At 38.9% G+C, this 18,022-nt stretch overlaps 1 protein-coding gene across 4 annotated transcripts in view; it reads left to right on the forward strand.

Moving 5' to 3' along the window:
• Window positions 1-656: 656 nt before the first annotated feature.
• Window positions 657-18,022, forward strand: part of CHN1 (chimerin 1) — a 202,322-nt gene continuing 184,956 nt past the window's right edge. Inside the window, exons 1-2 of one of the 4 annotated variants that reach the window (XM_082397737.1) lie at window positions 657-865; window positions 996-1,192. In XM_082397737.1, the coding sequence (XP_082253863.1) occupies window positions 1,174-1,192 (19 nt within the window). In that variant the 5' untranslated portion in view covers window positions 657-865; window positions 996-1,173. The remainder of the gene's footprint in view (window positions 866-995; window positions 1,193-18,022) is intronic. The other 3 variants (XM_082397738.1, XM_082397739.1, XM_082397740.1) reach the window with 3 other exon arrangements.

Below are 18,022 nucleotides of genomic sequence, written 5' to 3' on the forward strand. Positions count from 1 at the left end.
GATGTTGCCAGTGATTATCAGATAAATGCAAAAAGCTCAGGGGAACAATCTTTTGTGGTAAAGAAGTGCCAATCGGCGAGAAATGTTGATTTTTTTCCTGAGGCAATATCAAAGAGGTGTAAAGTAAAAAGAAGAAAATTAGGTTTAAGCACTTATAACAAATGATTTTAGGTATTCCCAGATGCTTTTTAACCGACGACAATCTGACCAGAACTACTCTTAGTGACTCCTAAGTCCAAATGGAGAGGAAAGCAACATTCAGTGCTTCTGTTCGACTCTAGGCTCCCTTCCCGGTGTCCTATAGCTTCACGTCAAGGGCTCCAGACTCTCGGTTAACCCCGGAGGCGCCGGGCGAGAGATATATCCTCAAACGAACCCGATCCCCAGATGACCCTGGCTGGGTCCTTGTGTTCACGGAGCATCCTCCAGTGACTCTTCTTTCGAGTAACAGCTTCTCTCTGCGCCTCCACAAATCCCATTCAAGAAAAAACCGGGGATTTCAGCTAAAACGCACACTGCCCCGCCCCTCCCTGGCTCCAGGAGGCCGCCTCCCGGGCGGCCCAGGCGGCTCCCAGCGGCCCGGGGCAGGAGGGGCGCGCGCCCCCGGCGCCCGCGCGCGCTCGTTGCCATGGGAACGCACAGGGCTACGCCGCCCTAGGGGGAGACGGGAGGAGGCGCGGCGGCAGATCCAGTGGGAGACGCTATCGCAAGATGGCGTCTGCGAGGCCGCGGGATGCAGAGTGAGCGCGCCCCGCCGGGGGCTCTGCGAGACTGCTCCTCTCCCCGCCGCCGCCGCCGCCGCCGCCACTGCGGCGCCGCCTCTCCTCCTGCCATTGCGCCGCGGCCAAGCCTCCCCGCCTCGCAGGTACCGGCGCCCGCGCGCGCTCCGCGTAGTGCACAAATGGCAGCGACAAGTGCCGGCTCGCCGAGGGCTAGCGGGTCCCCCCTTGTCCGGGTGCGCCTGACAATAACGCGTAAATAACTTTTTCTTGCAGCGGTGCCCTGCCTCCCGGCCTGCAGCCTCCTCGCGCGCCCGCGCCCCCACCACGCCCCTCCGACTCCCCGCTCGCTCCGAGGTGTGAGCGCATCGGGCCGATGCGGTGATCTCCGGCCGGCCTGGAAGGAGCGCGTGGACCGGCGGGCGGCGGCGAGCGGTTGGCAAGCGCCTTTACAATGGCCCTGACCCTGTTTGGTAAGTGCAGCCCTTTGGTCGCGCCGCCGCAGGTGGGCCGCGCCGCGGGGCTCGGGGCCGGGGGCCGGGGCGCCTGGGGAGGGGACGCCGCAGGCGGTGTCGGGCGCGGGCCGGGGCCGCGGACTTGGGCCGCTCGGGGCCCCGGGCTCGCTCCCTCGCGCCTCTCCCATTGTTTCCTCTCCAGGCAGGGCCGATGGGCGTGTGCTCCCCTTGCCAATTCTGGGCAGGGAGGCTCTGAGGTCCTGGGTGTTTTGTAAACGGAGGATTCTCGAAGATGTCAACTTGGGAGCGAAGTTAGCTGGTTGTTTCCAAACCTATGTTTCTCAAGTCGGTAAATAAAGGTCCTGGAAAGTTTATTCATTTTGAACAAGATGTCTGTGCATCCCAGCCTCCCTGGAATTGTCAGATGCCTGTGTTGATTCCTGTTGGATTTGGGGGTAATTTTTTGGACTCGGTATATTCCTTTGGAAACAAGAATGAGTGGTGAATTTATTTTAATATTTGCTAAAATTGAAAATGTTGCTCTAACAAATAGAGTAGACAGAAGAAAGTTGGTACTGAAGGTAAGTAGTCTCAGGTGAATATCTTTGAGTATTTTACAAAAGTGTTATTTCTGTGGTGTAATTACTGTAACATTATTTCAGTGGTTAAGACTTAAAGGTTTTTTTGTTTTGTTTTGTTTTTCCCCAGAGTCTGTAATGACAATGGGTTGGAAAGAAGGACTGAAAAAATACTTTATTTTCTTTTACAGAAACAGACTGTGGTACTTACGTACCTTGCTTTAAGAAAACTCAATATGTGAAAATTTAGATGGTCAAAGTATTCAGTTTTTCAAAGGAGGAAAGTCCAGTGATACATACCTGATAGCTACAAGGACAGTCTTAGTGAGTTACTCACAATATCAAGTTTCCAGTTACATTTTAATAATGTCATTTGATCAAGCACGTTACAGGCATCACATACCACAATGCTTTTTGATGTAAATACTTCAGAGTGAATTAATCTGCTGAAATCAAAGAATTACTTTTAGTTAACAATCTTATTTTTCAAATTAAATTTAGACCCGGAGAGGTTATTTCCCAAGGTCACATGGCCCTTTTGTGGCAAAACTGAGCCTAGGACATAGTCTGTCAATCTTCAGTCTGGGATTATGCTTACTTTGCCCAAATACCCACAGTACTAGAAATGACATTTCTTATTTGGTGGTTCTCCATGAGTGTTTTAAAAATGTTTCTTCTTTCTCTGAAAGAAATAATAAAAATCTCTTGTTTTTCAGTACCTTGTATCAAATATGCATTACTTAGTAGAAGCATTTCCTTAAGTGTGGACTTCTTTTGGTATAGAAGTTAAAAATGATGGCTTTACTCATAGTTGATATTTTCCTTTGAAGAAGCATATATCTTACATTGTTGTAGCTAATATATAGTAGTAAAATCTACTGCAGTAAATTCTCTTTAAAGCTATTTTTGACTTTCCTTCCTGAAGAGATAGTCTGCATTTTCAAGGTTTGTTTTGAAAGATAAGATTTACGAATCAACGACTTTTAAAAGACTGACATTCTCGATGAATAAAACAGATAAATTGGGGAGACATGGGGTATGTGATGAGGCTCTTTTAAATGGATTCCTAAATTATTAAATCTTTAACTACTGAGGTAGAGGTGAGGAATGGAAGAGCTTGGAATTTGACCTCTAGAAGAAGGTACAAGAAACCACTCCCACCCCTCAGGATGAATAAAACATCTTTAAAATTTTAAAGTCATCTTGTGGGAATATAGAATTTAGTTTACAAAATCCAATTTGGTTACAATTTTTAAGAACATTTCTCTGTTGTAAAGCAAAGTATATCTGTGTGCAGAGGCTATTTTCTCAGTAACGATAGAGCAGCAGTTGATGTCAAGAGTGTGGCTGCACACCACTCATCAGTCATCTGAGATGTCGGTTAAAAATGTCGATTCCTTTGCCCAGAGACCCACAGAATCTGCATTTTTATTTTTATTATTTTTATTTATTTTTTATTTATTTTAACATCTTTATTGGAGGGTAATTGCTTTACAATGGTGTATTAGTTGCTGCTGTATAACAAAGTGAATCAGCTATACATATACATATATCCCCATATCTCTTACCTCTTGCGTCTCCCTCCCACCCTCCCTATCCCACCCCTCTAGGTGGTCACAAGGCACTGAGCTGATCTCCCTGTGCTATGCGGCTGCTTCCCACTAGCTATCTATTTTACATTTGGTAGTGTATATATGTCCATGCCACTCTCTCACTTCGTCCCAGCTTACCCTCCCCCCTCCCCGTGTCCTCAAGTCCATTCTGTACGTCTGCGTCTTTATTCCTATCTTGCCCCTAGGTTCTTCATAACTTTTTTTTTTTTTTTAGATTCCTTATATATGTGTTAGCACACGGTATTTGTTTTTCTCTTTCTGACTTACTTCACTCTGTATGACAGACTCTAGGTCCATCCACCTCCCTACAAATAACTCAATTTCATTTCTTTTTATGGCTGAGTAATATTCCATTGTATATATGTGCCACATCTTCTTTATCCATTCATCTGTCGATGGACACTTAGGTTGCTTCCATGTCCTGGCTATCATAAATAGAGCAGCAATGAACATCTCTGTGTCGTTCCAATTTTAGTATATGTGCTGCTGAAGCGAGCACGAATCTGCATTTTTAGAGGAAGGGGATTTTAAAGGAACTCCCCTGTGATTCTAAGGCACATTCAAGTTTAAGGACTATTATATTAATGATAAATACTAGATTTGCTCAAACTTGCCCAGTTCAAAATAGCTTTTTGAATATGTTAAGAGCAGTCCGCAAGGGTTAGAAGAAATAGATTTTATTTTAGATAGTACTATTTAAATAATTGGTCTTAGAAGTACCTCATATCCCTTCTTAATAACCAACCTAGAACCGAGGAACAATGATATAAAGTTCTAAGAGATGGTGAAGAGAAGGTAGGAACAAGAAACTAGACAGGTGTGACTTTTCAGCCATCAAGGTCAGAGCTCCATAGAGTTTCTACCTAAGCCTCCCCAAAGTAACCACTGCCAGAGCTGAGGAAAAAGCATCCTGTCAGGTCATCCCTTGGCAGGAATTCCTGTCATTTATAGCTAAACGGAGCTCTGGTTTATAGCCCGGCCAACTGATGAGTTTGGGAACTCAGTTGCACTTCAGCTAGGCTAGCTAAACCTGAATAACTCTCTTCTCTACCTGGGTAGAATTGGCTCTGACATTGCCCCTGCTCCCCGCCTTTTTTTCTTCTTACCATTTATTCACCATCATCACTGCCATAGATCACTTCTAATATTTAGGATTACACTGTAATTTCTTACGTTCTTTCCTCACACTCTTCTCCTGCCATGGAAACCTTTCATTATGCTGCTCTTTTTGGCATCTTTCACTATCCTGACACACCTGCCTATGGGCATCTTGGCAGAGATCCTTTGGAGCAGTTAAATGGGAAAGGAGTATTCTTTGTGATACAGTTAGGAAATGTTCTGATTTCCATGACTGTCCTGGCATTAAAATGTATTTTTAAAAAGACAACTGTATATTTTCAGTACGATTTATTTGACAAAAAGCTAATTTTATAGGAAACTCCCACTTGAATACACTCTCTGCTGACATTTTAATTTTTTAGACATTGCTCATCAAGGAATATGAGAGGGAGTTACCTAAGCAGCAGGGTGGTCCGATGGTGAGAGCCCAGCCAGTTTTTTTAGAATGTTTCATCTTTTCAGCTGTCATTAAAATCACCATCCTTATTTAAGTACTTGTGCATATTCCTTCTTTAACTGGTGTCAAAAAGTTAACATCTCAGCTTAAAATTTTTTCTTTTAATGTTTGGAGACTTGGTACTATGTAAGAGAGATAAAAGAATTATAGTTGTTACAACTCTGTTAGTCACCATCTGTGTACAGTGTAAGAGGAATGTTGGTTATGCAGTCTTTTGAGGCACATCTGTCCCTGCAAATAACCATCCTATAAGCATTCTAATCTTTGAAGATAGAAGATAGTGATATGTGTAATTACAAACATTTGACATATTTTCAAGAAGAGTTTCAGTTTCTTTTAGATCAGTATTTTTCAACCTTCTTTTTTTTTAAATTACCCTCTGTAAGAAGGCTTTTAGACATTTTTTCTTAATTGTTTTCTCCATGAGACTCTGTTTATGGACTGTATGTTTGTCTGCTTTATGCATAAAAAGAGTAAAGTTTTTTGACTCCCAGAAGCTAAGTTTTGCTCCCTTGAGGGCATTCTTATCCCCATTGAGAATACATGTTTTAGACTAATCTAAAGCAATCTTAAGATTATTAGTTAGGCAGAAAAATACTGTTTGGTTGTGCTTTATATATAATATAATATATATAATAATAGTTCTGAAGGAATGACATAAGGATAGTAAGCTATGTTTTTCACCAGATTGATTTAACTTAAGTATTAACAGTTTGCTTCATCTTGAGAGCAGCCGTGACACAGAGTTCCTTGCTGGGGCTGGGGTGTGTGCAGCTTTTCTCAGAAGTCCCTCTAGTAATGATAATATCCTTTGATATGGGTAATTGATGTTTTCTCACTCTTATAAAGTGCCAGTAACAGCACCTTTAAAGAACTTTTTATCTGCAATATATAATCTAAATGAAGTCACTGAACTTGCTTTGCAAACCCGATGAAAGACAAATTCTCGAGTCTGGCCTTTGCAACCAATTACCGGTCATAAGTCATTCTTACATAGAAAATGATTCCCATAAACTTTGATTTTTTTATTTATTAATATTATCCTACTGTACTTAAAAAACAGAGTAGGAAAAACTAAGAAAGCAGAATGATGTAACCATATTTTATATTGAAAACTGATATTAAAAAAAGAATCATGTCTGATAAAATAAAGTTACAAATATACATTCCTAATTTAGCTCCTTATATTTAAAAAGCAGGATGAGTACTTTGTGAATATACTAAAACCACTGCTTTGTGTACTCTAAAAGGGTGAATTTTATGGTATGTGATTTCATCTCAATATAAGATTGTATTAATAAAATCATGGGGGGAGGGTAGGAAATCAGATTGAATAGAAGGAAAATTTACTTCACTTAAACTGTAAAAACAGAAAATACTATTTTTATTTTTATTTATTTTTAATTTGTTGTTGTTATTGTTGTTGAGTAACAGCTAATTTGTTCAGGATATAAGCTGATCACTTTTGTTCCAGCACCTTCTTTTGCACAGAATCTTGCACACATTAGGAAGTCAAAAGATACTTGCCAAATTGAATTAATGCTTCTCTTGTGACTTTCTGTATTATATTCAAAACCATAAAATAATGTCTGATGCCAAACCGTTAGATTAAAAGAGCCAGACACCATGGATTGCAAATAGAAAAAACTTCATTCAGAAAATACTATTTTTAAAAGAGTGGTTTTACATACAGGAAGCTTTAGAACTCTCCATGTTTTTAGAAAGTTTTTTTTTTTTTCTTTTATTCCCCAAAGAACAAAAAACAAACTTAAAAATTGATACGTTAAGATACCCCTACCTGTTTTGAATGGTTGTTTTAAATTTAGAAAAGCAAGCACTTCTTGGAAAGACTTACTGCCAGACAATGGAGTAGTTTGGGGGAGAAGGGAAGATGAGTCAGGCCAGGCCTGCCGCCAGCAGCTTGGTGGCGTGGGACCACCTCATTGTGTTTCATCCAGCTGTGCTGAAAGTGGTTCCTTTCCCTTTCCACTGGGACTTTTTACCTTTGGATTTCATTGGACCTTGTATATTTCACGGTGTAAAGCAAGCAGAAAAAGGATGTTGTCCAAGAAACATATTATCTCCACTGGAATAGATTTTTATGACCACAAACTTGACATTTCAAAAACGGAATGCGTCCTCTTTAAACTGCTAATCTTTCCTGATTTTCCCATTTCTGCGATTAACACATAGCTTCAGCCTTTATTCTTTCTGTCTTGTACTTTTTATACAGAATGTTGTTTTTCAGCTCCTTAAGGGCTGTGAGATTACTTTGTCAGAGATGATTTTAGGATTTGAAGTATCCTGTAATAGGGGGGGACAGACAACAGGTATGTGGGTAGATGTCCATTTGAGGGTTATGTAAACATCTGCCTGACTGAAATGTTTACCCTGCAGGCCTTTTATGGCAAATGAATTTTACACCATTATATTAAAATTAAAGCATGATTTTTTAGCGTATTACCTGTAAAGAATAACATGCTAAATATAGATACTTATCTTCATATAGCATGGAAGAACAATTTTAATTTATGGACTGAAGATCTTAAAGTAGTAAGACAAACAAGTGTTTTGACCGAGGGTGCTACACTGTAAGAGAAAAGAAAGTGGTGGAAGTTTTTGTTTGGAGGATGGGGCATTACTAAGAGGGACCTGTGTTGTTGTTGGTGGTGTAATAAGCAAAGCAGTATAAAAACTCAGGACATCTGGGGTGAGGGGGGAGGAGTGGATGATAGAGTGGGAGAAGGAAGCAGAAACAAGAAGCCTACTCTTTCATAATTTTCCTGAGGAGTAGCTCTGTAGCCTGGGGTGTATTTTCCTGTTTAGTGATTTGTTTACTCATCTGTTTGATGAATCGAGGGCCTAATATGTGCCAGGTATATATTAGTTCCTGTCCTCAAGGAACTTATCTATGCAGTGGATGGTGACAGAGAAAAATGTGTAATGTGCCAGGGGGCTAATGCTGTGAAGGAAAATGAAGCAGGGTGAGGAGGACGGGGCTAGCTATGCAGCAGAGTGGGCAGGGAAGGTCTCACAGCAAAGGTGGATTTTGAGCAGAGACCAGAAGGAAGTAAGGGAAAGAGTCCTGTGAAAATGGGGAATCACCTCGTGGAACAGGCTTTAAGGCAGGGATGTGCTCAGCAGTTTTCTTTTTTTTTTTTAACATCTTTATTGGAGTATAATTGCTTTACAATGGTGTGTTAGTTTCTGCTTTATAACAAAGTGAATCAGTTATACATATACATATGTTCCCATATCTCTTCCCTCTTGCGTCTCCCTCCCTCCCACCCTCCCTATCCCACCCATCTAGGTGGTCACAAAGCACCGAGCTGATCTCCCTGTGCTATGCGGTTGCTTCCCACTAGCTATATCTATTTTACGTTTGGTAGTGTATATATGTCCATGCCACTCTCTCACTTTGTCCCAGCTTACCCTTCCCCCTCCCCATATCCTCAAGTCCATTCTCTAGTAGGTCTGTGTCTTTATTCCCGTCTTACCCCTAGGTTCTTCATGACCTTTTTTTTTTTTTCTTAGATTCCATATGTATGTGTTAGCATACGGTATTTGTTTTTCTCTTTCTGACTTACTTCACTCTGTATGACAGACTCTAGGCCCATCCACCTCACTACAAATATCTCAATTTCGTTTCTTTTTATGGCTAATATTCCACTGTATATATGTGCCACATCTTCTTTATCCATTCATCTGTCGATGGACACTTAGGTTGCTTCCGTGTCCTGGCTATTGTAAATAGAGCTGCTCAGCAGTTTTGAGAAACAGGGAGAAGGGCAACGTGGCTGGAGCAGAGTGAGCCGGGGAAGTGCTAGGAGGTGAAGGCAAAGAGACACCTGGGGGAGGAGTGTTGGGGGTCACAGATTATGTAGGGCCCTGACCGTAAAGCACGGTTAGGACTTCAGATTTTACTCGGAGTGAGATGGGAAGCTCGTGGAGGATACTTGCATAGCATGAAGTGCAGAGGAAAGGGCTTAGATGTTGGAGTAAGAGAGCTACGTTTAGTCCTTTCTCTGCCAAGTGTCAGCTGTAAATCCTAGTCTCATTTTCCTTATATGTAAACAGGGGCTATTAATTCCCTTAACAAGGTGGTTGAAGATACATAGTAGCTAATATTGTTACTGATATTATTATGATAACTATTAGCAAAGATCCAAGACCAACAGAGTTTCTCTGTTTTTTTCACAAGTCTGTTGACCCACTTGAAAAAGTGGCTCTGCAATATTTCTGTTTGTATGTGTGGCTAAATACATGTCACATGCCACTGTAGACTTTGTCTGAGAATGCTCTGGTAGAGCTCTGGTTCAGGGAGGTACAGGGAAGAGCAGATAGATTTCTGATAGTGCTGGGCACTTGGTACTTTCTAGTGCACTCTGAAAATGTAAAAAATACACTGGCCAAGGCTGACTTCTCCTTTGGGAGGTAATCCAGAATATAGTCAGATCTAGCCTCAGCCCTCGTGACACTTAAAGTATATCAAGGACTGTGAGCTCAATGGCTGGCACATAGTAGGTGCTCAATCCAAATTTATTGAGTGAATAAGTGAACGAGCGAAGAATAAACATGTAACAGTGGACTGTCACTCTATACACTTATCCTGTGAACAACCTTGAATCAGTTTAAACACTTATCTTTTTTCTTCCTTTATTATTTTGGGTTATTCTTGCTTATTGTATTAGTGTCCATAATTGGAAACTCAAACCTGCCTCTTAGAAATCTATTAGTCTAACAATTCACTTCCCTACCTGAAATCCTCCAGCGAGTCCCCATCACCATTAAGTCCAAATTCCCTAGTTTGCATATAAGGCTGGCAAGATAGGACTGCTGCTGGGAGTTCCCTGGTGGCCTAGCGGTTAGGATTCCGGGCTTTCACTCCGGTGGCCTGCGTTCAATCCCAACCACAAGCCACTCAGTGAGGCCAAAAAAAAAAAAAAAGATAGGACTGCTGCTTACCTATTTGGCCTCATATCTTATCCCCTCCTCAGAGTCTGTGCTTCAGGCATGCTGAAGGGCTTGAAGTTTCAGAAGGGATTGTACCCAGCGTGGCTTTGGCATCATTGCTCAAGCCCTTCTTTGCCCCACTCCCCCTCTACACATCTCGCAAAACTCAGCTTGAATAGTCATCTCTTCTGTGTGGTCTTTGTGAGTTAGTTACACCTTTTCTGCCTCCATAGTGCTGTATATATGTCTCTGCCCTGCCACTTTTCATGTGGTGATATAATGGTTAGTTTATATTGTCCTATCTTCGCCATTAGGTGAAGTTCCTTAATGGGAAAGCTGTGGATTTCTTTCTGTCCTTAACAACTGCCACTGTGATGCAGCCACTCAATAGCTAAACAATAAAGGTTTGAATGAATGTATGATGTTACAGTAGTCTACTGTATTCCTTAAATTTGGAAGTTAATTTTAAGGCCCAAATCCATATGATACACACTCTCTATTTTTCATTATTTTTTTGTTCATTTCTTCATTTTTAAAAAAATTCGGTAAATGTGCCATCATACCATCCCTTGGTTCCGTACTCTAATATGGAATCCCCAACTGGAAGCTCGCAAAGGCTTGAATAAAATGGAAATCTCTCTGGGAGCAGATTCTTTGAGGTTTAAATATAGTATTACTAAGCATCCGCAGATGTTTCTAAATTATTTGGTATAATTAGATAACAAATTCCGCTTCATTAAACTATTGTTCCTTTTCATTTCAATAGTACAAAGGAATTGCACATAAAGTAGCTTGCTTTGTTCGTGCTTTCCCCTCACAGTAGCGAACATAATCAAATTGAATAGGAATTCAGTATGAAAATGGCTAACTTAACCTTTTAGAGGTCAGAAATAAAAACAATATAATCCTTCTCTCATAATAAGAAATTTGTGTGCTACATGAGCGTTCCTATTACTTTTCGTATATTCATTAGAAGAGCAGATATAAGCAACAGTTTCAGCATTCATATTTTTAAGTGGAAAGAAAAGGAAAATTTTATTTATTACTTATTAATACCTCTCATTGTTCCAGAAAGAATTTGAGGTGGTTTCCAAAAAGATACAATGCAAGAGGGTTAAAAACAGTAAGTGTGGGAATTCGTTTTTCTCTGTCTTGTATCATTAGTTCCTTCCTGTCCCCTGAATCCTGGATCATTTCCCTCTGATTACAGCCATGCTTTCCTATTCTGTATGAGGGCGTTAGAACCCTCTCATGCCATCCTAAGTTATTAGTGGCCCTCTTCTTACCAGAGGTTTGTTGAAATGGCATTCTGTATACCACCCCCCCACCCTTCTCCTCTACACTCTCTCTTCCCGGCCACCATATTTTATCATTATTGGTTATGAGACATTTGTGAATGTCATTAATCTCTAGTGAAAAAAAGATTGACCACTGTGAAAGGAAAAACTTTTCTGACACTTGTTGAAACAACAAGGAAGACTTTCTTCAAGACTATCACAATAGGAGAGCGAGATCAGGCTTGACTCCGAATATAAGAACAAGTGGGGATTTATAGTCAAGGAGCAGATTGGTGGGGGGGTGATCAGTGGATGGAAAATTACTAAGAGGAGACAAGGATAGGGGGAGTTCTTGTTAAACTGACCTATAACAGGATTCTTGCTGAGGGCAGGCCAGGTGGTCAAATATCAAGGGCCGGGGCGAGGAATTTGATTAGGTATCAGGAGGGATCAGGTATCAAGGGTGCGGGATTCTTTCTAAAGTGACTTAGAATTGTTGCTAAAACTGGGCAGTGCAGGCTTGGTAAGGCCAGGGGTGAAGGTTGAGCCCTTTAGAAATGGGCTTAGAGGAGCCTAACTAAAGTTTGGTCAAGAAGAGCCTCCATTCTGCTTCTGTTTGGAAGTGCTTTATCAATTCATAGCCAGTAAACAGTGGCTTCTCCATAGTCATCATGTTTGATCTTGTTGCACTATTTGCTATTTTTGATTGCCTCTTTCTTCTTGAAACTTTTTTCTCGTCTTTCAAACATTGTATTCTCTAGCTATTCTTTTCTTCCCTTTCACTGTTCCTCAGTTTTCTCTTGTTTGCTCCCCTAACTGTTACTGCTTTTCAGGAATGGACCTTCCTTTCTCACTTGGGAATATACAGGCTTCAGCAGTGAGCACTGTGTGGGCGATTCCCAAGTCTCCATCTCCAGCTCTGCCCTTCCATGCCCTCCAAATCGCTCTCAGGATTTCCTGTGGACACTTCTGACTCCATACATTCCCAGCCCCAAATCCTTAGCTTTTGTCCTTCTGTCCTCCCTCCCCTTGCCTCTAGTACCCAATCAGCTGCTAACTCTTGCAGCTTGATCTCTGCAGTAGCTTCCGTTCTATTCCTTTCTCTATTTCCAGCTCTTGCTCTGACTTTCGTTTCAGTGCCACAATCCATACCCTCCGCCTCCTGCCACCCATTCAGAAGGAATCCCTTCATCTTCTGAATTCTTTATCATTTTATCCATGAATCTCCTGTGACATTTGTCAATGTGTTCCTTTCACAGTAGTAATGTATCTTTATCATATGTTTTCTAGGCTGACGGTTCCTATAAGGGAAGAGTCATTCTCATTTCTGTACTCCTTACCACGCTTGCTTGGCACAGCGCTTCACACATAGCAGGTGCTCAAAACATACTTAAGCGAATAAAAGAGTTGTTAAACCACAGTACTTCCATAGTTGAACAGTTTCCAGGGTAGAAATAAAAAGCATTCTCTAATTTTTTCTATAACTTTATAATACTTTAAACAAGTTAACAATAGTAAGCATATCTCAGAATCTCTCATATATTGTTTTTGTTGTCTGATGATCTTATTTTCAGTCTTTAAAGGAAGAAATGCATATATTCCTGCAGTATTGATGCATGTCAAGGGCAGATATGTCATTTATTTTGTGATTGGTTGCTTTTGTTAGCTTGACTTTTTCCAAAAGTTTCTGGTGAAATTCTGGTTGAATTTATACTGCTTTTTATTCTGTAGAAATCCTCTTAATCCTGGAGAAGGGGCACTAAACAGTAGATACTACACACACAGGGCTTGTTAATCTAGGTTGTTTTGCTGGTCCCTTTAATGTTGCATTGTGTCCAGTATTCACCTGAAAACAGAATACTCTCCCTCCTTGTGGAGAGACCGTGCTAAAAGTAAGAGAAATGATGGGTTCTCCTGGTTTCATATATGTTCTCTGCTCTTTTAGACTTTCTCAGGCCATTAGCAAGGAGATGGTGAAGAGCCCTGCCTTGTTCAAGCTCCCTTTCAGGACTCGGTGGGTTAGCCAAATTCATAGGACATTTGTATATTAGTCCGCCATTTGGAAACTAGCTTATTAAGGGTTTCTAAAGTTGCTGAATAGAAGTCACTAAGCAGTGGACCAAAAAGCTAATGCTAGTGATTGTTTTTCAGAATGTGCTGAAACCCAAAAAGAAAGATGAAGTCTGTGGTTTATAGGACATTTCATGTATTGACAGTAATACTTCATTTAATTGTGAAAATTTTTTTTATGAAAATGATTTTGCCACTCCTATAAGTTGCTTTTGGTGATCCTACCTATTTAAGTCTTTGGATGACATTTGTTAGTATTCTCAGGTTTAGATGTTATAAAAATGCTCATTATATATGTGTGCAAAGTATGTAGTTAAAGATGAGAGCCATAAAAGCAAAGTTCGTGTGTTTTTTCTTCTTCATAACGTTTAAAAGTGAACCAGAGACTTTTAAGTTATATTCTTTGAATAAGAAATGATTCTCAACTTGTCATTTCACTCTTTTAGTTGAACTTAAAAGGATAAATTATTTCTAAAGAACAAGAAAAAAGAACAAGATGGATTAATCATACAGTAATAAAAAGAAAGGAGGAAGCAGACGTTGCTCTACAGTAGGGAGACTTGCAGAATACTTAAGAGGCCTGTCATCCTGAATTTTCCAGACAGATGGCTCTGCAGTTCTCTGGAGAGACAAGAGCCTCTTTCTTGGGCCGCCCCTGCCCCACCTGCTGTTCTACGTCTCTCCAGACAGAGGAGCTCGTGCTCTCTCTTTTTTCTCAGTCTTTCACACAACTTGGGGAAGGATGGGAGGGAAGGAGCAGTGGTTGCACACGCAGATCCCTTGTTTCTCTGGGGTGAGACCTCATTCAGCTCCAGGTGCCTTTTGACTTCACTCCTCTAATCAAAACTTTTCTCCTTTCATCTTGTTTTTCAGTTATCATAATTGACCTTAGGGAAAACAGAGGCATTTGAAAACTTAAAAATGATATTTTGAAGTAATTTTCACTTTATCAAAAGTTAATAAAAGTCTCTACAGAAAATATCCAACGTTTTCAGGTCCTGTAAAGCTATTTTCCGTTACCAGGAGAAGAAGGAACATTAATGTATGCTACGTGTATTAATGTTAGATAATTTGCAAAAGATCTGTCCAAGTAGTTTTTTCATTAGTAATGTTACATTTAAAATAAATAGGCTTTTTTTTTTTAACCAGGGAATGAGAGAGATCTTGCAATGCAAACTACAACTCTTTGATGAAATAAATTTAAAAAAATTTTATTTTATATTGAAGTATAGTTAGTTGATTAACAATGTTGTGTTAGTTCCAGGTATACAGCAGAGTGATTCACTTATACATATACATGTATCTATTCTTTTTCAAATTCTTTTCCCATTTAGGTTATTACAGAGTGCTGAGCAGAGGGATAGATTGGGAGTTTGGGATTGACATGTACACACTGCTGTATTTAAAATAGATAACCAGCAAGGACCTACTGTATAGCACAGGGAACTCTGCTCAAAATGGGCACTTTTAATATGCTGCTTACTATGTATTTTCAGCCGCCATAATTAGATGGCAAGGTACAATTTTTATTTATTTTAAAATTTAAACAGAAGGCTTATGGAAATATAATTAAGCTCCATTTAATTAATAGTCCCTAGATTGAGAGATCAAAAATTTATAATGTCTAATTTTTTTTTAAATTGAGAAAATGCAGCCACTTTTAATAATAAATTCTTTCAATCAGCACTTTTTCAAACTTACGTTATGATTTTAAGGCAGACTTAGAAATGGTAATATAAACTGAAATGAGTGAAGTCTACCACTTTAAACTCTCATGTTCTATATTTCTGATCTATTTCCTTAAGTTATATCCATCTGAAACTTTTTCCTAATTATAAAAATACACTGTTAATGCTGAAAACTTGAATGAACTGGTATATTTAACACTGTACTATCATTTTACATACTCTTTTCTAAAGAAAGCAAACCAAAGATGAAATTTAATAGTCTTCACATTTTATTTTCCAGTGCCTTATTATAAAAAGATTCATAGCTCCTGAGAAAGCTGCTATAGAAATAATGTTATCTATCATATTGTCACAAGGCAACTAAAAATATTATGGTAGTTATGTTGTAAATAGTCATTTATAAAACTCTAATAAGAAAAAAGTCATTGTGGTGGGCCAAAGAAAACATATTTTGGGGTTGGTGGTGAGGCAACTCTAGGCCACTATGTAAATTTAGAATATTAATATTTCATCTTTAATATTATATGAAAAAATAAAACGATGCTGTTTCTAAAGTCTAAAGAGGATCATATGAGCCTGACTCTGGGGCATTTTCACATACTATGTACCTTGACTCCTAACTCAACTTGTAAATTTTTGCTTATAAGACACACACACAGCGGATCTATGAATGTATCTATTTATTAGTTCCACTAAACTTTAGAATTCTTGTTAACTTTTGCGATTTAGTTTTTATAAACAACAAAAGGCCTCTATTTTGCAAGGTACTATCCTAAGACTGTTTGCTACATTACAAAATTAGGAGAAATATTCTAACTTCTCCACTGACTAAATGCTCTTAAAATTCCTTTGGTATATAAGATTCTCAAGCTTCATAATTGCATAATATATCTTTCCAGCCTAACTCCTGAGGATGCTCTTAAGATCAGATGTGATGGTTTGGCTATAAATATTCCAAGTGCTTTAGAAGAAGGATCATAAATTCACAGATGTACTTCATTACAGTTATTGGTATTTGGGCCCTGGAAAACTGAATAGTTTGATTTAAATTAAAGTAACATTTTGAATATTAAGAACATTGTATTGAATATTAGAATGATTTGCTTCTGGAACTGTACTGATGAATAGAGTGAAAACATTTTCTAGGGAGTCCACAAGATGGCGCTTGCCAACCTGTTTCCTCGGTTTTTCCTTACCTTAAGGAAATTTGGCAACAATTTAAGAAGGAATATCTAAATATTAATGTATTTTAAATGCTAAAGCTTAGATTTCCAGAAAGCTTGACTCCTTAAAATTGATGAGCTTCAATTTAACGTTTTGGAAAGTGCTCATTTCTAATATCGGAACTAAGAGTCTTTGCTAAAGAGTTTAAGGTTATTTTGAAAACACACTGGGATCTGTATAATACAAGGGCTGCCTCCATTCACTCCATTCACCTCTATTTTTATTCACACCTATTTTTAAAGAATATGTGATTCTTTACTGTGTGATTTGTGAGACATCTAGTCTATATGCATGCATAGTTTCTAGACATCTTAAACGATTGATGTTTGTAAGGACCTGGCCAGTAGTAACTGTTCTAAAATAAACAGGAAGGTGTAGTTGGAATATAGTTTAGAATTTCTAATTATGAATGAGATTTAATAAGTGGAACAGTAATGAAGGGTAACAGGAACCCACCCAGTCATAATATGGATTACATTAGGCTTCATTTTTACTCTTGTGCCTTTAGTATTTAATTAATACTGTTTTACATGTTTACTGTTTACATTAACATTATTAGGGAAGGGAATCATATTAAAATTATGTTGGGGTTGGTAAGGAAAGTTTTATATTTGTTTATTGTTTTGTGAAATCCTGTGCATAATTTCAAAGAAAAGAGCTATATTCATAAAAAACTTAAGACAAGAAAGTATATCCAGTAAAATTTAGAGCAAATTAGGTTTAGGTCTGTAGCATTCCATAAGTCTGATTTTTCTTAGCCTCATCATAAAAGTAGTCAATAGAATCAAAAGAGTGGTCAGTAGGATCAAAGGCCTGTCATGAAATAAGAACAGTAAAAGGAATTTTCTGTTGAAAACGAAGTCAAACTTGGAAAATCTAAATTAAAGCTTACAATCAAATATTTTAGATGATTGGGAAAGTAGTCATTTTTCACCATTCTTATGAAGGTTTGTGGAAAAAGAATCTTGCATATATGGAGAAAGAATCACTAAGGGTTTCTTTTCAGAAACAATTACCGTACATGCTGGCTGCTAAGCTTGCATAATGACTGTGTTCCGTGGGTAGGCTGCACGTTGAGACCATTCCTTTGTCAGCTTTCCCTTTCCTATATCAAGGCTTCAGTGTTCGGTTTCAGGTTGCCATCATTTACATCATACTGTTTTGCACAGGATCGCCTTTAAAAAGGCTTATATAACACAATCTCTTTAAAGTTCAGTAGTTTTCATTAAATTTACGTAAACATTGAATCTAAGCTAAATTAGTTTCTGAGCTAAGGGACTTCCTGAGAAACGCTGGTCAGAGAAATGTAACACGGGAACAGATGTAGGGGATGTACACATAGCACACAGGGCTGATTCATCCATTGGCATCTTTGAATGCTGAGATCTTAAGATTTCATTTTTAAAGTGCTTAGATTGTTTTTCCATTGATAAAATGAAGATTGTGCTTTCAAGTGTGCCTGTTTCCAGGTTTTTCCCTAGAATTCTAAAAAAGTTCTGAAAAAAAAATCAAGCAATAAAATTCCTTTCTTTATGTCTTTAAATTCACAGTCCACATTTGAGACCAAGTGAAAATGAAATAGCTCAAACTGAAATGGGTTCTTTGTGGGTCTTTCCCATCACATCTTTAGAAAATGTAGACATGGATATAATTGTCAAGGAAAGGATTTGTCTTTTCAGTTGGTTGACTGACTTTTTTTTTGTTTCTAGAATACATGAATTCTAAAGCTTGATTTAGACTTAGATACAATTTATTCATTTCTTCTTCTAATCTCTAACAGTGGCCTGTTAAATTTGAGATTTTTGGCCCTGAGATTTTTTGGCCCATGACAAACACTATTTGAGATAATTACTGCACCCTCTGATCAAG

Source organism: Balaenoptera borealis (genome assembly GCF_965194805.1).
Source record: "Balaenoptera borealis genome assembly, chromosome: 6".
Classification (NCBI taxonomy): Eukaryota; Metazoa; Chordata; class Mammalia; order Artiodactyla; family Balaenopteridae; genus Balaenoptera; species Balaenoptera borealis.